Here is a 20,855-nt window from a genome sequence, read left to right on the forward strand (position 1 = left end):
TTATCAATTATTTACACACCTGTAATAGTTTTACTTAGAAGGATTATGATATGGATCAAAAACTGCTGCTGAATCAAATCCAAAACAGTGTTTATTCAAGTGTGGCGCTCCCAGTGATTCTATATTTGAGTTGGTATCTGAACTGCTTAAATTCAGAGGTCTCAGGCAAATGATTTTTTGGAAGAGGGGAAGGGAATAATGCAGAAGTACTAAATTATACAGTTGTTTTAAAGCCAGATAAGTCTAAGGAAAGTTACTGTTGTTTTTAACATACATTTGTGCGTAGCCATCTTCAGATCCAGCATTTGGCTTGGCTCTCAGCAGCTGATTTTTTTTTTTTCTGTGGTTTTGAAAGTCTTTTGTTTAAAAAAATGTTTCCGTATAGTAGACATGCCACATGATGTTCATCTTATCAGTCCCAAGGGCTTGTTTTGCTCAATTTTAAAAACATCCTTGCAGTCTACTAATCATCTAATTTACTAATTTTCAACACCTGTATATTGCTACTTAAGCTGAACTTGATACCAGAAACTGCTTGGTGGAGTACAGGAACTGAACAACTGTCAAGCTGGATCAAGCCACAGATGTCTCTTACCTGTCCATTAATCCCCTATTGGGAAAGTGTGTAAGAAATGAGGCAAGTATAGATTTAACCATAGTTTTTAGAGGCTCCCAAAGCTGAAGGGTGCATTAGGACTGTTGAACTTAAGTCCTCCTGTGTCTGTAACACCTTTTTAAAACTTCTATTCTTGACTTTCACAGTGTTCCGTGACAATGATGTTCCATAACTTGATTGTACCTTTATGAAAATATTATTTGGTTCATTTCAAACCTGCTGCTGGACAATTCATTCCTTGGAGTTATGCTTTGAGGAGAAGGGGATAATAATTCCATGTGCATTTTCCCATATCGTTTGTGATTTGCATACCTCTGTAAAATCTTGTCAGTTAGATCTCTTTTCCAAGCTCAGTTCTTTACTACAGTGGAAGACTATGCATGCCTCTGATAAGCCTTCCTGTCTTTCTCTAACCAGACCTGTTCTGGTGCTTGTTCCGTTTATTCCAAAAACGTGGAAGAGAATTTTGTGCAAGCGGGGGCTTCACCATGGGTTTTGGTAGTGGTAGAACTTCAAGTACTGCAGCAATTGGTTTCCTATATGCTTTGGAGCTTTGAACATATTATGCCTTGGTTTTCATGTGCCACTTGCCACAAACTGACTGATTAAGCAGAGTTTTGCTTATACTTTAACTGTAGTTTTTTGTTTGCTTGTTTATTGTCATGGTGGCAGCTACAGCCATTATCTGAAGCACTGACCTTTGAGATGGAGTGCGGGGTAGGGTAGAGGTGGTCCTCTTGAGGCAGATAAAAAGTTTGACTTATCTGCTTGGTGTGTCTTGCTCCTGCTTCTATGGGTATCGTTACTGCCAGACTCTGAAAGAAGTTTTTTCTTAGGCTATATTGGTGGGAACCGTGGTTTCTTCACTTGTTTTTTTTGCCTAGTGGATTCCTCAGCACCATCATTGCTCTTGGGCAATACTGCTTTCTTCCTGCAGCATCGTACAGCTGCGACTTGGTCTTTGAAAGAAGAAAACTGTGTATTTAATTGTGATAAATTATTTTTATCAACATTTATTTAAGGAATAAATTTTCTTCTGAGATGTTAGTGATCATAGCAGAGAGGAAAACCTCATATAAGGAATTCCCAGGGTAATTTGCAACAATTTGTCTTCACTTTCTCTGTGGACAGTGCAAGTTTGTGCATTAACTGCAGGACACTGACAAGATACTTCATGGTACAGTCACATATGTGACTATTATTTTGGTTTTTGTAATTGACAATGGTAAAAGCTGAGTGATTTATTCCTGCCAACTAGTTTCAAAATTAATATGCCCTTTCTAAGGGTGTTCAAACACAATGCAAAAAGCCCAATAAATTTGGAACCAATTTCTGAAGGCAGATATTAAATATAAAATTTTTAATGGCTGTGCAATGGAAAATGTCCGTTCATACTCCACTACCTGACCAAATAATTTGTTTAACGACATGCATAACAATCAAAGGTATGATCACTGTGGTTTATCACTTAGTAAATGTTCATTTGCATAAAATTTACTTATTTCTAGTCTCTCTTTTTGCAAGGTGTCTTCTGCATGAGTTTCATATTCTTGTTTCAGAAGGGCTTTTCAAGCATGGGAGGAAATTACAACTTTGTCCTCTCTTTACCTCAGATGCTGTATAAATCCTGTGAGGCCTCTGTTATTCTATCTGGATCCCCAGGAGGCTATTAATTGTAGGGAGGGGGGGGAAGTTTTTAAGAAAACCTATAATTTTAAATTAGCGTAATAATTATTATCAGTTGTGTGTGATGTGACATGATGGCCCTTTTGATGAATTTTGTGGTGCTGTGGCCAAGTCTAGCCCTGGGAGTTGCTGTTTGTTTGCTGTCCCTCCCTGGGAGTGGTCCCTTCTGGGGCAGCAGCCTCCTGGGAGGAGACTCTGCTCTGCTTTGCTGCTGGTTTTGCCTTGACTTTCATTTTCCTTCATTCCCTGCCTTGTCCATGCCCCTTTAAAGTGAAGTTTGGCAGCTTTTTTTCCTTTAAGTCTGTGAGTGTTGTACCTTGATTCAGTGCAAAACAAGTACATAAGGTGGCTTAACAGTGTGGACAGTGGCCAAGTGGATAGACTGCAAATCTGCTTGATTTGAGTCAGCTTATTTCAGTTTTGTTCCTAACCTTCTGGCAGACACTGGGATGACACAAGTCTTTTTACCTGTCTCTGCTCACTTTTCTTATTTACAAAACGGAGTTTTTGCTTCTTGGGGGTTTTTAAGAGTTTCAGGAAAGAGTCCTGTAAGTTCTTTCACCTGGAGAAGGGTGGGAAAACTCCTTAATACTAACAGAAAAGAAGCACCTGTGTCCAGTTTGCCTGGGACTACCCAGTTGCTTGTCAAGACCTTGACTAGTTTCACTCAGGAAGTATTTCATGGTGCAGTATGATAATGTGTGTCTCCCAGTACTAATTTTTCAGACTTGTTTCCATGCTTTCCTGGACCTGTGGTATCCCAAATATATTCCTAGGCTTCTGTGCCAAATCTAGAGGAAAGGGTAAGGAGAAAACTGTTACAATGGCAATTATTTTTAGGGACTCTCCCAATGTGTTAAAAACCAAAAGAATAATTTTGTCTCTTGAAGTACTCGTACAAGATAAATGTTCAGATGCAGCAATGCATCGTAATACAAACAGTTAAAGAGGCCCATTTGCTCATACGCTTCCATCCCTCCATCACATCAAACAGAACAATTGTCCCCTTGTCAGCAATCTTCATTATCCTAATTGGTTGCATATACTTTTCAGATACATTTTTCTCATGCTCTTGTGCGCTTTTATAAACAGCTGCCACCTGAACCTAAACTCTCTTCACCCTTGATTTTTGAGTAACAGGCATAGCTCCTAAGCAAGGATGAGCAGAATGTGAAGGTTCTGATTTTTCAAGAGGATCCTACAGTTGCACTTCCGAAAGTGCACCGTAACACCACAGAGATACTGTTAAAAGTATACGTCCAAGTAGTTGTTTTTGGTTTTTTTTTTTTCAGAGCTTTGATTAGGAAAAAAGTGTATGCGCTTGTTACATTTCTTTTTGGTCATACATTTTAAGATACTTGTGGGATTACGTTAAATATCCCTGAAGTTTTAACTTTATGGAGATTATGGATTAGTGATGAAACTCTGCAGGGCTAAATACACTGAATTCTGCTGGCTCAACTATTGAAATCAGGCTGAAAAGTGCAGTGGTTATTTCCAACCATTAAACGTAATAAACCAGCTTAAAGCCAGAGTGGGATTTTTAAACTTGCGTTCAACAGCCTCTGAGGATTTTCACAGGAGAAAGTAGTTTTGCTTTAGTAGTCCTGACAGCTGTATTCCAGTGTATTTGAAATGCCTCTCAATTACACTAGATCAAGAAAGTTCTGCTTCATTTAAGAAAAAAAACACGTGCCAGGGTACTTGTAAGTAATTTGTAATCATTATCTTCCTTAGTTGCACTTAATTCCACACCTTGCCCAACTGTCTTGTCTTTCAAGAGGTTTTCTGATACTGAGTTCGTATCTACAGAGAATTAGCTGACCTGTAGGACAGGCTACAGAAGCTCAGTTAGGTTTTTTTAATGTTAGCTAAATTGCACAGCTTGCTTATTGCATAAGTTGGTAGGATTTATGTTTCCTTACTGAAGAAATGACCACTCATGATTAAAAACATATTCCAATGACTTCTGATGTGCAGCAAAAAATTTACAATTCATAAATATGCATCGTAAGTAGCAATGTAGTTAAGGCTCATAGCTTACAAAAGCAGAATAATTTCTAGAGTTATAAAATGCTAGAGAGAACATTGCAGGTAGGTTAAACTAAAAATAAACAGAACTGTTAGTGGTAAAATGAAAATACTTAAAATTAATTTATAATTAAATGGATGAATGTGAGGGAACTACAGATTACCAGGAGACTAAAACTCATCTGAAACATAATGATACCAGGCAAGCTGAAAAGTAATGGCATTGAAAATTGCAGGATGTGTTGATTTTTTTTTTTCTGGTTTTTTTTGTGTATGTGTTTGAGTTCCACTGGTTTTCCAGTGATGTTTTTTTTCTTGTCTTCCACCGATGGTAGGTCAAGTACAGAGTTAAACTGTATTCTATTTCCAAAGGAAATAGAATAAAACTACACAGTGTTTCATCCTTAAGGTCATTTGATGGACCTGTCTGTTAGAAAAATTTTACTGTAGAAGATGGGTGCTCTGTCTCTTTTGTATTAGTGAAGAAAACTTGTGCTCTGCTTTTCTTGGCTTCCTTGAATGCAATTTATTACTTGAATGGGAGTAAACAGTAAAATATTACGGAGAAACCAGCCTCATTTGCCAAACTCTTTGATACCAAACACATGGAGTTTCTCAGCTACTGTATGTTGTCTGTGTTGCCCTTGGGTGACTCTGATAGCTGGTGAAGAGTAATGCTGCAGCTTGCACAGCGGTCTTGTTTTCTTTACAGTTCACAAGACTACAGCTCTTCTGAGCCTGGGTTTGCATGGTGCTACTTGCAGTTTGTTAAAGGCTGTGAAATTATGCCCCTGAAGTTTGGAGCAGCATGTTGTTTTGGCAGGGAAAAGGGAGAATGGGGAAATGTGAGGTCATTAGATTTCGGACCATATCCATTGTTCTCACATTAAATCAGCATGAAATTCTAAGGACATACTCATCTATTCAAGGCCTACTTTAAAATAATCACCTTCGTACTATTCTGAAAAAGTTAAGTGTTTTCTGGGAGATATCTCCTGTGTCTATAATTATGTGAGGCATCTAGTTTTCCAGTTCAATTTCTTCTGACTGTGTAGGGATATGACAGGTAGCAAACGAACAGTCCGGCATATACAAAAGTATCACCATGGATATGTATTTGAAATAATGTAGAACTTTGCATCTCCTAAATTTAACTTTTTGGAGGTTTTGGCGAGCACCACCTCATGTCTTAATGAGGTCCAAAATGCACTGAAGAGTTGTTATGAGATCCGGTATCTGTGATCACAGGGCTTTGTTGGCTTTAGAATCATTTAGGTTGGAAAAGACCTTTCAGATCATCAAGACCAACCGTTAACCTGACACTGCCAAGTCCACCAGTACACCATGTCCCTAAGTGCCTCATCCACACTGTCTTTTGAATACCTTCAGGGATGGTGACTCAACCGCCTCCCTGGGCAGCCTGTTCCAGTGTCTGACAACCCTTTCAGTAAAGACGTTTTTCCTAATATCCAATCTAAACCTCCCCTGGTGCAACTTGAGGCCATTTCCTCTTGTCCTACCACTTGTCACTTGGGAGAAGAGACCAACACCCACCTCACTACGGCCTCCTTTCAGGTAGTGGTATAGAGCAATAAGAGAGCTGTAGAGAGCTCTTCCCTGAGCCTCCTCTTCTCCAGGCTGAACAGTCCCAGTTCCCTCAACCGCTCCTCAGAAGACTTGTGCTCCAGACCCTTCACCAGCTTCATTGCCCTTCTCTGGACTTGCTCCAGCACCTCAATGTCTTTCTTGTAGTGAGGGGCCCAAAACTGAACACAGGATTCGAGGTGTGGCCTCACCAGTGCCAAGTACAGGGGCACAATCACTTCCCTACTCCTGCTGGCCACACTATTTCTGATACAGGCCAGGATGCCGTTGGCCTTCTTGGCCACCTGGGCACACTGCTGGCTCATCTTCAGCCGGCTGTCAATCAACACCCCCAGGTCCTTTTCCACTGGGCAGCTTTCCAGCCACTCATCCCCAAGCCTGTAGCGTTGCATGGGGTTGTTGTGACCCAAGTGCAGGACTCGGGACTTGGCCTTGTTGAACCTCATACAATTGGCCTTGGCCCATTGATCCAGACTGTCTGGATCCCTCTGCAGAGCCTCCCTACCCTCCAGCAGATCAACACTCCCACCCAACTTGGTGTCATGTACAGACTTGCTGAGGGTGCACTTGATCCCCTCATCCAGAACTGGTAAAGATATTAAACAAGACCAGCCCCAAAACCGAGCCCTGGGTCACACTGCTTGTGACTGAATGCTGTGGGAAACGGTGTCAAAGGCTTTATTAAAGTCTAGGTAGACTATATCCACAGCCTTTCCCGCATCCACTAAGCGGGTCACCTTGTCATAGAAGGCGATCAGGTTAGTCAGGCAGGAACTGCCTTTCATAAACCCATGCTGACTGGGCCTGATTGCCTGCTTGTCCTGCATGTGCTGTGTGATGGCACCCAACATGATCTGCTCCATAATCTTCCCCAGCACTGAGGTCGGGGTGACAGGCGTGTAGTTCCCCAGATCCTCCTTCCGGCCCTTCTTGTAGATGGGCGTCACATTTGCTAACCTCCAGTCCACTGGGACCTCCCCGGTTAGCCGGGACTGATGGTAGATGATGGAAGGTGGCTTGGTGAGCGCTCCTGCCAGCTCCCTCAGTACCCTTGGGTGGATCCCATCAGGTCCCATAGACTTGTGGGTGTCTAAGTGGTGTAGAGGTCACTAACCATTTCCCCTTGGATTGTGGGGGCTTCATTCTGCTCCCCATCCCTATCTTCCAGCTCAGGTGGCTGGGTGCCTGGAGGATAACTGGTCTTACTATTAAAGACTGAGGCAAAGAAGGCATTAAGTACCTCAGCCTTTTCCTTGTTCTTTGTCAGCATGTTTCCCCTCCCCATGTCCAGTAAAGGATGAAGATTCTCCTTAGCCCTCTTTTTGTTGCTGATGTATTTATAGAAACATTTTTTGGGGTCTTTTACGGCTGTCGCCATGTTAAGTTCTAGTTGGGCTTTGGCTCTTCTAATTTCCTTTCTGCAAAACCTCACGACATCCTTGTAGTCCTCCTGAGTTGTCTGCCCCTTCTTCCAGAGGTCATAAACTCTCTTCTTTTTCCTGAGTTCCACCCAAAGCTTTCTCTACAGCCAGGCCAGTCTTCTTCCCCACTGGCTCGTCTTCTGGCACATGGGGACAGCCTCCTCCTGTGCTTTTAAGACTTCCTTCTTGAAGAGTGTCCAGCCTTCCTAGACTCCTTTGCCCTTCAGGACTGCCTCCCAAGGGACTTTGGCACCCTGGTCCTAAACAGACCGAAGTCAGCCCTCCAGAAGTCCAAGGTAGCAGTTCTGCTGACCCCCCTCCTTACTCCTCTGACAATCAAAAACTCTATCATTTCATGATCACTGTGCCCAAGACGGCCTCCCACCATTGCATCCCCCACAAGGCCTTCTCTCTTCACAAACAACAGGTTCAGTGGGGCGCCTTCCCTAGTTGGCTCAGACTGTTTGACGGACCTCAGATGATGAGCTTCTGCTGTGAATACGTTAACCTCCCTCTTTACTATACCTGACATTTAGAGGAAGTTACAAAAAACCCTGGTGGTTTATTTGATTTTAATCAGAAATTTTGATTCCCCAAAGGCTATGAATGAAACATGAAGGTTTTTTTCAAGTTAAAGTTAAATAACAATAACTCTTTTCCTCGATCATACTATTAAAAATAAAGGCAATTACTTAAAGTTTGAAAATGCTTAGAACTTTGGAAATACTTAGTCTTAATAAAAGTCATAGTGAATAACATAGTTATTTTCAACTAAAGAGGGTTGTTTTCATAGGTAATTTCATCTTAACATAGTCTACTTTTTTCCACTTACTCCTTTCTACTAGCTGGATTTTTAAGCTGTTGCTGTTTCCAAGTAATGAAGGAAAATGACACTTAATCCACACTTCCTGTTCACGATGGCAGTCTTAGTGTATTGATACTGCACCTGTAGCTCTACATTAGAGAATTGTAAGTGAGACCAGCTGGTTGAACTGCTTGAATCCATGAAGTCTATACCTGGTTGTATTGAGTCCACCTTGCCTTCTACCATGATGCCTTTGACAGGTTTTACATTGACATTTCTTGCCTGTAGAGAAGGAGATTCCTGAGCAAATTCATAGGGAGGAGCTGTATCATCTGTTCATAGACTCTAAGGTGTACTAGGTTTTCTAGACTTATAAAGGCCTGTTTGTTTTATTTTCTTTTTACTTTTAAATTCCTGGTTCCAGAACTGACACAAATCAAGAAATTGCTCTTAGCAGGGACAGATGTAGACATAATAAGAGTACAACAGGAGTTCAAGAAATATGAAGGGCTTAACTGGCTATTTGATAGAAGAAAAACAATCAGTGAAATCTCATACCTGCTAGGACACAGACCCTGGTGGTACATGCTGAATTATTCCAGTTTTGGTGTTCTAGGCTGGTGGCCATTCTCAACAGCAAGTAGGTGCTCTAGGAAGTCATCACTTGTTAATTTAGTGCTCTTTCCTAAGATATAGTGCTTAATAGCTAGGGTACCTAAAGGAAGGAGTTAACAAAAATGTTTGCAGGCGTTCAGGGAACTTGATCAAGCTATTATCAAAGAGATGCTAAGGTTCCTGCCTGTAGCTGAGATGCAGGATGAGGAGAGCTGGACAAATGTTCAGACAGTCACACTAAACTGATTATCTATGTCAGAATAGTCCTATGCTTTTTGGCGGCTTTGTAATCGGGGATTTGAAAGTGATTACCTTGTTGAATTCAAATGTTGAGACCAGCACAGGAGGGAATACGTTCTGCTGCAGCTCTGTGTCCTTTGTGTATTTCAGACTTGGCATTTGCCTTATCTGTATAGTCAGCTGGTGCTATTAGCAGTAGGAATTCCAGATGGTTGTGTTTTGTTTTTCGGAGAAGTGAAGAGCAGTTGTATGTAAGTATTCCACTTTATATAGTATTTTCAAAGCTTGAACATTGATACAAACTTTTTTGATTTTTGAAGTGCCTTGAGGTATTTTCATGAATAGCTGTTCAATAAATGTTCTTATTAGGAAAATTCCATGCGAGCACTCATCTCTTAAGAACAATTGACTGCTGCACGTGAGCAGCACTTCAGATGTTCAAAAGCCACATGTGGCTCAGGAGTCCTGGACTGGCATCATCTGAGCTATGCATTTGATCCTTTTAATGGTGGTGTACAGATACATACACACACATTCTTTCATGTCAATATAAATTTGAGAGTGTTTATCCTCAGTAATCTTCAAGAGACTTAAGGATTACATCTGTTACTGAAACTAACATTCATATATATATTGTGTTTATTGAAAGGATATTAGATTGATCCCACCCCATGCCCACCATGCCCGTCGTGTCTCCCCCCCACCCCGCTTTTCTGTCACTGTCTTCATTAGTTTGTTTTTGGTTTGCAACAAGCCTCCTAGGGTATCTGTAGGCAGCACAATGCATTACTGAACAGATGCCCGAATTAACTCGTGTATTAGAAGCTTGAGCGTGTAGCTATGCTATCATGCCACTCTGTCCAGATCAATTCATATGGAGACAAAGCTCAGTGCACGTGATGGCCTTTTACAGTAAGCTTTCGCCATTCTGCATTAGCAAAGTTGTATGCCTGTGTGTGTTTATGCTTGTAAAAATTCTACCTATTTAGAAATCTAAAAAGGTTCTTCAGCTTCTTTTGAGGAGAAAAAGCTTCATCCTGGAAAAGGTACAGCTAAAGTGCAGAGAGAAAGACAAGAGATTGCTTATTCAAACTTTCCCACAAGAATAAGGGGACCTGAAACGAAATTTTTAAATGGCACTGTAAAATAAAATGAAGACTTTTTTTCCATGAAGCGTATTTAAACTGGGAAACTTACTGTGAGTTTGTGGATGCTGACATTATGATGCATGTAAAGCCTCGTTAGGCAAATTCATAGTAGAAAAATCCATTAATAGTTGCTGAACACAGGAATACCATGTCTGGTTCAGGAGATCCCTATGCCACAAAATACTGAGACCTGTACCTCTGGATGCTTGTATTGCTTGCCAGTGGTCAGTGGTTTCAGAAATGAGTTTGCAAACAGTATCCTGGATAGAGTCGTTGGCCTGATTTTTTTTTTTTTTTTTTTTAAATGGCTGTCCTGATGATGTGCTCTCTCTAATGTTGCATTTTCTGCAGCTGCTTACAGTGCTAGGTATCGGTTATACTTACTATCCATAAGTACATATCAAAGGACAGTTTTTTACATTTCTGCAATAAAGACCACTGCATCAGAGCCTTCCTCAAAGGTAATGTATATACATCATTACTCAGCAGCTAAAAAACTGCATATAAACAAACTCAAATTCCATCATAAAGAAAATATGCAACAGTAAATTATCATTGTAACTAAACTCAAAGCTGTCTTTTTAACATTAGAAGCTCCCCAGTTTCATTTATTACAGCTTTTCTGATACTTTTTTTCCAACTGTTGAATAGAAAAGAAACCCCTTGAGATGGTTGTAACTGAAACTCTCAATCTGGTGAAAGAACGGCACTTTAAGTCCAGAATAAAAACTTTAAAAATTACTTTTGCCACCAGGAGGATCTGATTTCAATTATAGCACATAATACCTGGAATCAATAATAGCTTCTGGCCATCTGTTAGGGGGAAAGGAACAACAATATCTGCTTCATTAGTTCATATGTGCAGATCTCCAGTTATTTCAGGCGTAAAAATTTTAAGACTGTAATCCCGAGCAGAACTTTGAAGTGGGCCACCCACCCCTCTTAGTAGCTACGCAATTCCTTTTCTATTAGAGCATCTTGCTCCCTGCCAAAACCAGCCCCTCTGACACAGGGTTCCTACTCTCCAAATCTCTTATTTTCCAGTGTGGTTTTACCACATTTCTGTATGTTTCATATGCTGTCTCTGATAGTTGGGGCATCATGACTTAGAGCGTTGAACTGGAGTCTATTTTTTACTCCAACATTTAGCATGCATACTTCCCCCCACCTTTCTTCAGTTGAAGGACTTTTTTATTATGTGAAACCTGATTCTGCTATTGTAGTACAAATGCTCATTTTTGAGGTATTAGTAGTTGCTGTAGATGTTGCTTCTACTGCTGTTGATTCCTTTATACATGGGGGTGTACATCCTGCTACTCAGGAACTACAGTGCGCTGTGTGTCTGCTTTCATAGTGTTGAGCTTAATTTTAACTTTAATCTTGAGCGCCATGTCACACTGCATCCTTTGTGGGGAGACATTTTCATCTTACAAACAAAAAGTCAAGCCAGCCATGAAACCAGGCATGCTCTTGGTGAGTCTCAAATGCATCTTTATAATGGTAACTCACATGTTTTACTTTTTAGAACAGCAATGCCACCTGTGCTGTAGATGCGGAGAAGGTGAGTTCCTGCACCAAAAACCTTAGTTTAGGCTTTAATTAAGACCTTGTTCTTTCTTGGATGATCTTTTTATAGGCCAGGCGCTTGCATAAGTAAAACTGTCCAACAGTGAGCACAGACAGGCAGTGATTTGGATGAGAACAGAAAGATGAAGTTTCTTTTGAGAAGCTGAACATAAGAGCTCCTTCAGATTATTCCTTCTCTTTCCTCTTTTTCCTAATTGCAATGGTGGTCTGATATGAAGTTAAGGATTGGAAGCCTCTTTCCAATTATTCACACAGGTCCTTGTAGTGAAAAACTGTGGAACACATAGAAAGGCTGTCTTGTAAGGTCTTCTGTCATATTCTTGATTGAACTGACTCTGTTCTGTTGAAATATAGAAGAAGGATATTAAGAAAATATTAGCACTTTTGATTAGTTTTAGCAGTTAATCACAGTCAGGTAACTTAACTGGTTATCTCATACAGGTTCTTCTCTTTCTGGTTACCTCTCCATAGTTCTCATGGAAATGGGTTGTTTCATAGCTTGGGATTCACTGCACCTGTAATACCCTAGAAATTTTAAGCTTGGCATTAAACCCAAAGCTGCTTTAATATTGCATGTCACTGTAGTTCTCACCATATGATTTCACCTTCTGTATGGATTAGTTTTTTGTGTCCTGTGTTGCTCTTATCCTCTGAGTACCCTTTGGCAGCAAGAAAATATTTAATAAAGCCAGACAGCTGCTGTATTTGAACTCAGTTTTTAAACCACTTTTGAGAATATATCCTCCTACAAACTTTTATTGTGGAGTTTCACATTTCTCCTGTGGCTCAGAGGTGACTGGGGAGGGCATCAATCACTTATACCTGTGCTTGAAACACAAACAAGACATTTATATGACCTTCAGGTGTTGCAATGATGAAAAAATGTATCTAGATGTAAGTGCTTTTGATACTTAGCTTCCTGGGGATGTCCATGTGGACAGCACATCTGCAAAGACTGCAGATGTTGGTAGGTGAGCTATATTCAGAGTGGATTTCTCTTCTCCTGTCTGTCCTCCTTTTCTAAGGTCTATGCTACCCAGTTCTAATGGAAGTGAGAGAAGGTGATAACCACACCAGCTACTGTTGTTATAAGGATGAAAATAGTGCATATTTGATGCACAGGGCTAGCTGAATGCTGTATATATAAAAAGTCCAGTTCTGTGAGTATGATAAATGTATACTGCTCTCAAGTTAGGTTGAGAATACCTTAAGCCACAGTCACTGCAGAGTGATTAATTATATATTTACTACTACTAGGAGAAAGAATTAAGGAACAGCTGCAAAGTGTTGCAGAATATTGTGGTCATTGGAGGAAAGGGCAAGAGGTTCAGTACATCAAATTTCTATCATCGCTTGGTTAAAAACCCTGTGTCCTAGCTCGCTGAACCCTGGGATCTTCTCTGGTGGAGCTGTAACTACCTCCTTCCACAACTTCATCATTATCCTCCCTGTAGTCGTCTTATGTATATAGCCCACAGGTAAACTAAAAAGACATGAATAGCCACCCTCTGTCTCAGTTCCAGTTCTGTAACATGACTTGATTAGTAGAAAATTAGCTGAGTAAACATTTGTGTGATAAATTAATCTGTGGATTCCTGTGCTTTGCATTAAATTCTCTGCTGCTTTGCAGTGCACTTCCTTTTGTTTTGAGTGGCATTGCTAAAGACCACGGGCTGCCTCTTTTGAGCTTGACCTCAATGCAAGACCTCTGCAAGAATCTAGCCAGAGTTCTGCAAGTTAATCGGGTGAATGTGCTGGCTCACTGGTACAGGTGATGCCCTCGTTTCATTCTTTTTTTCCTGTACTCTGCAGGCCATCCTTCTAGAAGATATTTCAAGGTATATATATTTTTTTTTCTTCTATACGTGTTCTAAAATGAATTCTGGTTATTTTCTACACTGTGCCAGATTTCAATCTTTTTTTATCCTAAAAGTTTTTTTTAAAAACTTCTCTGGGAAAAAAAAAAACTTCTTTAACAGATCTAGTAACTAAATAATAAAATCTGAATGTCACAGCAAAGTCGGATCATAACAATGTGACAGGATATATCGGCTCTTAAGGAGAAAATTACTGTTGTTCTCTTTATCACATGGAGTTTAAAAGTAAGACATCTCACAAGTGTAATAACACACAAGGGTTTGATTCGGTTTTGCATGCTAGTTCTATTAATTCTTTGATTATTTTTTTTGTGTCTGTATGTGTGTGCTATTTTGGAAGGCTTCAAAATACACTTTCATTTCTTGCAAGGCAGAAAGGTGACCAGAATGACATCTGTCATTCCAGTGCTACAAAGGAATTTAGATAAACCTTGTATTGATATTTGGGGGGAAGGTTTGTTTTTATTTTAATCTCCTCATAGCTAACAAACTGTTTTCATTTTTAGACCTTTGTATAAGACTTAATTGAAAAAAATACCATTTTTCAACTCTTGGACAAACTTTTTCAATGTAAAAATGCTATCTTGCAACTAACCCTCTTTATAAATGGTGTGCTTGATCATGGTGGAGGAACCAGAGTAGCCCTCTTTATTTCAGTGTGCTTATCTCAGGGTATTTTATTTCTACATAAATACCTTGGAGAGTAGGAAGAGCACCAAACTGAATAGATATTGATTCAATATGCATGCCTTGGGGAAAAAAAAGAGGCTCAATTCTACAAATACAGGTCCCATTTTATATCAAACTCTTAGGGACCGACCAGGCACATAATCCCACAGGCTTTTTTCAAAGGGATAAATAAAGACCATGGGTCACGCCCAGTGATGATTTAGAGATGATCGAAGTGATGATTGAATTCAGTGAGCTTTGAAGCCTTTGGATTCTGAAGAAAGATACCATAGTATAAACCATATCCTGTTGGTTCACTCTTAAAATCTGGAACTTTCTGGCAAAGACTCACAAATGAATTTTCAGTTTTCGTGGCTGCTGACAGCTAATCTCTCCTGCTGCCTTTGAACAATGTGACAAGCACAGGCAGTGGATGACAGGTTATACTGTGTTTGAGCGTAGGCTCTGGCTGTGGCGGGGGAGACCTCCGACAGCAGGCAAGAGCCACTAAAACGGATTTTTGTGACTCAAAATCTCGCAGGTTCTTCGGTGGAAGAGTAGCTACTTTATATGCATATCTGCACCCATGGGGGTTTCCTTTTGGCTTTTACATGTGAAGATTTGTTCCTAAGCCTCTAAGTTGGTCGTTTTTTTTATTTTGCTGTGAGATCTGGGTTTTCCTGTCTAGATGGAGAGATATTTGATAGCAGCAAGGCTGCATCTAGGCCATTAAGTAATTTTGTGCATCGTGCCCTGCTGATATTGGTAGAAGGCTGTTTTCCTCTTCAACTTCAAAATTAACTCTGAAAGAATATTACAATACAGAGACTCAAAATCAGTTTTGCTTGGTCCCATGGCCTCAGTTAGGCAATATTTTAATTCAGGTTTTCAAATACAGTAAGCATAGGGTTGAATAGCTGAATTGCTATCTAGCATGTGAATGGATTTTTAACATTTGTAGGTATGAGCATTTTGAGTGGCTTTTGAGTATTATATTTTGGTTCTGAGAGGAAAAAAAAAAGCTGGCTATTTTTTAGCACTAACAAGATAAGACTTAAAATTTGACCATTGTGAGTGTTTGGGAACATCATTGCTCTGGTGGATGTTTTGTTTCTGAGGCGTTTGTTTCTGAGCAAGGGAAGCCCATTTCTGTAGCTCTTGACCTGGGCTTCACTGGCTTTGGGGAAGCTGCAGAGGAGACTGTGCGCTTAATGTATTTTGGTGAACAGCAGGCTTTGCTAGTCTCCCCCCGCTAACTATTTCCTCACAGTTTGGGATTATATGGAGCGTTGGGTCTATAGCATCCGTTAAGCGAATGTGAAATAAGGTTTTCCTTTTGTGGCATGTGGGTTGTATAGATGGCAACAAAAATGTTGGCACTTTCAGCTTGCAAACTTCTGAGGTCTGATATGTGTTAGTGTGAGCATTTGGAATAAAACAGTTTCTGTCCTCCAGGGTAGTTATGGCCTAGCTAACAATGTTCTCCAGTACAAGCTTTCCATTCATGTATAGTAGGTCTGTGTATGTTTCGGGTTTTTTCCAAGTCCTGCGTTTTAAATTTTCTGCTTATAAAAGTGGCTTAACCTCTGGTTCTTTCTACAGCTTGTTAAATTTCAGTAAGCCTGTTTGTTTTAATATTTAACTTCTCCTGTTAATATACTATTTTTGTTAACAAGAGGAATAATAATTTATATTTTAATGTTGTAAATAAATGAAACTTATTATCTTTTTCAGTAATAGCTGGTTTTCGAGGGACAGTCCCACATGGCCTATCACTGGAGATTGGAGACACTGTTCAAATATTAGAGAAATGTGACGGTGAGTTCACAGTTTGGAATTCCAGTGATAAGTTTTTTATACTGTTGATTTGAACCCCATTACTATTCATTTATTTTCTTAATTTAACACATTTTTGAAGTCAGTAATATAACACATTCTGGTCTCTTAATTTTTTTCACAATTCCAATGAGCTCTAATCCCTATAATAATTAATTTGCAGTTCTTTCTTTTTATTTAATCTGTCTATTTAATAAACATTCATAGAGGATAACAGTTAAAACAGCAAGGAGTTCTCGTTGTGATTCTTCTGCTTTCTTAGAATTTCCAAGGAAAGTCTGGCTGCCATCAAGACCCTTTCAAATTAATTCAAAGTCATAAGTTTAAATCTTAAAGCAGTGTAAACATTCTCTTCTGCCTCTGTTCTGAGGTGGAGAATACTAATATGATTTTAGGAAATGTCCATTACTAGTGTAAGAGAAAGAAAGTTGCTTTTTTTTATAATCTGCCTCCTTAATATGTTGCCTAAGGCTTGTTTGTCAATATGATTTTTTGATCATTTAGGATTATATAGGTATTTTTTTGTTTCATATCAGGTTTATATACTGTTAATCTTGTAAGAAATTTTCTTACAGAAGGTGTAGAATCTGTTCTTTTGAATCAGATTATTATGAATTTTGTATAGTTATATGGTTGATAGCTTTAGAACATGAAGTAAAAAATTATTTATAAGTGTTTACAGTGAATATGAAACCATTTCCCTTTTGCCTGGTGTAGTGCCTAGTGCAAAGTATACCTGGGTTACATTTTTAGAAAACTTTTGGGGATACAGGGTTACAGAGTAATTCCTAAAATTGTGTGAATTAAGTAATCTGAATATGAGTTGGTTTAAACAAAATACCTTTCATTGTATGGAAAGTCCTTTTAATGAATGTAGTCATATCTGTCCAAAGGGAAAGATGAAATCTGTTTTATATATGGAAATGATTTGCATACTTTAAACAGCAAAATGTTCTTTCTTCACAGGATGGTACAGAGGATTTGCCTTAAAAAACCCCAATGTTAAGGTAAAGGTCAATTACAGTTTTGCATTCTTTGGCAAAAATGTGTATTTGCTTTTTAAAGTTTATATTCTCCACATAAGTATATGATATTACTCTTATACTTAACACTAAGCTCTAGTTTTATTATTGATATTGCTTTAATTAGATTTGGACACGGATTACACTTCTGAAATGCTTCTGCGTATTAGGATGATATACTTTACAAATCCGAGGCTCTGGTGAATTTTCTCATGTTTCTGATTTTTAGGTTGTGAACTCAAAGGAAGCTAAGTTGAAGGGAAAAGACTACTGAGAATACAAATTGTAAATACTGTTGGAAAAGTCGTTTACAATGTGCCTATTTTTCTTGATGTTAGGAATTAATTTAGAGCAGCCAGTGGAGACAGCTAGTTTATAGGAGCCACATGCAGAGTATCAACTGAATAAAAGATATGTAGTCATGTAAAATATATGGTTCATTTTATTTTTCTTTGGTGTGTAGTCTTTGATTTCCATAGTAATATAGCTGATAGTGCTCTAAACCAGACTTCACTGATTTAATTTTTTTCTGCATTCAGACATGAAATATTATGAAATTCATATTTCAGTGTTTGTTCATGTTGAGTATGTTTAAGTTTTACCTATCTTATTTGTCTGTTTTCTTAATCTCTCCGGTTGACTTGCCTCTGACCATAAAGATTTTTTTTCATATGGGAAACCATTTCAAGATTTTTTTTTTCTCAACACAGTACTAGACTTTTTAGTCTTATTAAAGCCATTGAAGAAAGATCTTAAATCAGCTCTTTTAACCCACATTGTAAGCTTTGCTCTTTTTTCTCTCTTCATTTCCAACCCACTTCAGCTGTGAAATAGGACACATATACATTAATTTCAAAAGTTTCTAGGCGCTCATATCATAAGTCATTGGCCTGTTGTGCCTAGGCCTGCAGTCTCTGCTCACATAAATTTCCTTTGCTTTATATGGAAGGTCAATGTGAACAATAAATTTAGCCACAGAGTCTAATCTGATGTTTACTACTTTGACCTCATTTATATATTGCAATTTGATTTATAAGACATGAGCAGTCAGGATTTGTTGTTGCATCTTCTGTGTCTTTTATTACAGTTCTCACCACATGCTTGCTGTCAGTCTTGCTTTGTGGTCTGTCAAATGTGTTGATAGAAGTTATGAATAGGTTTTCTAAACATGACTTGATGTGTGAAGAAAAGAGATATATATTTTCTGCTTTCCTAGTGTGAATGCAAATAATTTTCTGAATTGGATTTTTGAAGGGAGTATTTCCAAAAGTAAAATAATAAGAGCACCTTGTAACTCCACTTGTTATTGGTATTGCTCTGTCAAGATTCTTCCCTTGTTATTCTGTCAGCTTTGACACTCAGAAATTATCTGTGGCAGCTGGTCTGCAGTAAGCGTGCATATGCAGCCATCCTGTTTTCTGGCACGTTGTTAGAAGTGCAAGGCTGTACATCTTACTATCCTTGGGAGGTGCTCTCCTGAACTACTTCACATTACTGAGGAGTCGGAGCATTCACAAGGGCAGTTGCCTTTACATAGTAGATGCATTTTTGTTGAAGGTCTAACGTCTGTTTTAAAAGAAAATGGGGCACCATCATCACAAAGGAAAGCTGTATGCAGCAGTGCTTATTATAAAGAGAACATGTATGTGTTTTGCCTCACTGCATTATGTAATGAGCTGTAGTGTATTACATTCCCAGCCAGAAGCTTGAAGCTGAGTTGCTTCGTTTCGCTTATTGTTCTGATTTATGAAGGTTAGTGTGCTGTAAGAGCAGTTTGACTGTTGCAGCAATGCTGTCCATTCAAAAGAACAGTGGAGAGCCCCTAAAGAACTGGAAAAGGACCACTCCTGTCAGGACACTGAGGCTTTTTGGTAGGCATCTACCACAACTTCCCTGTGCACTGCAGGGCATAGTAGCCACCAACTAAAACTTTGACTTTCTTTATTAACATAACTTTATTTTTATTGAACTTTGTTAACTTTATTTTGCTTTATTTTGGAAATCCCTATCTGAAGGTACTATTTTTAAGACACCGTTGATAAGACGTTACCCCTCCATTGGTCTGTTTCTTGTCAAGGTGGGAATAATTAATAAAAGGATCTAGGATAAGTGAGCTCTCAAGCGATCTTCTACATGTTCTACACGTGTTTATCTTCTAATTTTCTGAAGTATTGAAGGATTAAAACTCTGAATATGGCATTTTAGTTTCCTTTAGATCTATATTGAGTGTATGTTGCATTCTTTTTCTGTGCATGTTTGGTAATTATTTGGAGGACTTTTAATTCAGCATGTATTTGCATATTAAATGGTACTAAGTGGTACTCCAAACTCACATAAGGGGAGATTTTTTTGGTTTTACCTAAACTATTTTATTTTTCAGGGCATATTTCCATCCAACTACATTCACTTGAAAAATGCATGTGTTAAGAACAAAGGGTAGGTGAAATGTTCTAGATTCAAATATTTAAACATGGTCAGTTCCTTGTATCAAAGATCTCTTGCTTATAAGCTCAAGTGGTGATTTTGTTGTTATAGAATCTTAACTTCAGCTTGCTGCCACAGGACTTGAAATAATTGTCCTTAGCTAACCTGATACTCCTGCATGGTCATAAAATTGGAGTGACGTATTCTGAAAAGACATGGAGCACAACTGGGAATATCAGTCTGTATTGTCTAGAGAAAAGACAAAAAGTGCTTTCACTTTCTGTTGTTAGGTTTGGCTTGAAAAAGGTATTGCCTTAATTAGGATAAGTTATTCTGTACAGAAGCTGGCTATTAACCTGCTGTTTAAGATTAGTTGTTTTCTTTGAGGACAGCAGCTGTACCATGGCAGACAGCTGGCATTTTGCAGAAAAAAGTAAAATAATGTATCAGTTCAATGGCAAAAGATTTCACTAAAACTGTAAATGAATAGAGGTGTGTTTTCCTTTACATCTTGTCTTCAGGTGATGAAGAGCCAAGATTTATTCTTGACAGCAACTGATCTCTTTTCATTTTTAGAAGAGCTAATAAAAACCGGAACAATTGGTTAAAATGAGTTTAAAAATTTTGTTTTGGACCTCAAATCTTCTGACTGAAAGAAACACTTATTTTTATTTTTTCTAGATGTAATATTACCTGGACAGTATCACTTCTAAAAATTTTTTATTTGTCAGTGATCTTAGTTCAACACAGTTTTTTCCAAAGTTTTACTTAATTTGAGAGCATTCACATTGTATCATTTATTTAGATTTATTAATAGAGAACTGATACATAACAGTTTGAAACATATTCAAGCAGAGAGATTTCTCATCATAATAGATGGATGCCTAAACATCAGGTGTAGGTGACCTTTATTTTGGGAGCATGAATGAGTGAGTAGAAGGTCTGTGATTCATGATGGGCAAAAATAATCATGAAAACTGTAATCATATTAAAAAAAGTCTCATTCCCACAGGTGAAAATGGCTTCATATTACCGTTAAACAGTCTGTTTGCTATGGAGTTCAAGCCACATGTGCTTCGTCATGCCCTAGGATCTTTTCTCCTTTAAAAGGGGTTGTAGATAAAACTGAAGGTTGAGTGAAATAAAATTGTTGTAAACCATCACGATAAAAGAAAGCTTAAAGATGGAATAATTCTTGTTAGCAGACACCATGACAGTACTTGCAGGGAGTACAATCTTTGTTGCCTCTATTTTCTTCGTTAGTCTGTGTTTC

At 38.7% G+C, this 20,855-nt stretch overlaps 1 protein-coding gene across 1 annotated transcript in view; it reads left to right on the forward strand.

Moving 5' to 3' along the window:
• DOCK4 (dedicator of cytokinesis 4) overlaps window positions 1–20,855 on the forward strand; it is a 224,539-nt gene that overhangs the window by 39,450 nt on the left and 164,234 nt on the right. The window contains 3 exon segments of the mRNA XM_059817216.1: window positions 16,035–16,118; window positions 17,103–17,143; window positions 19,539–19,594. Of these exon segments, the coding sequence (XP_059673199.1) occupies window positions 16,035–16,118; window positions 17,103–17,143; window positions 19,539–19,594 (181 nt within the window).

The sequence above is a fragment of the Gavia stellata genome, chromosome 4 (assembly GCF_030936135.1).
Source record: "Gavia stellata isolate bGavSte3 chromosome 4, bGavSte3.hap2, whole genome shotgun sequence".
NCBI lineage: Eukaryota > Metazoa > Chordata > Aves > Gaviiformes > Gaviidae > Gavia > Gavia stellata.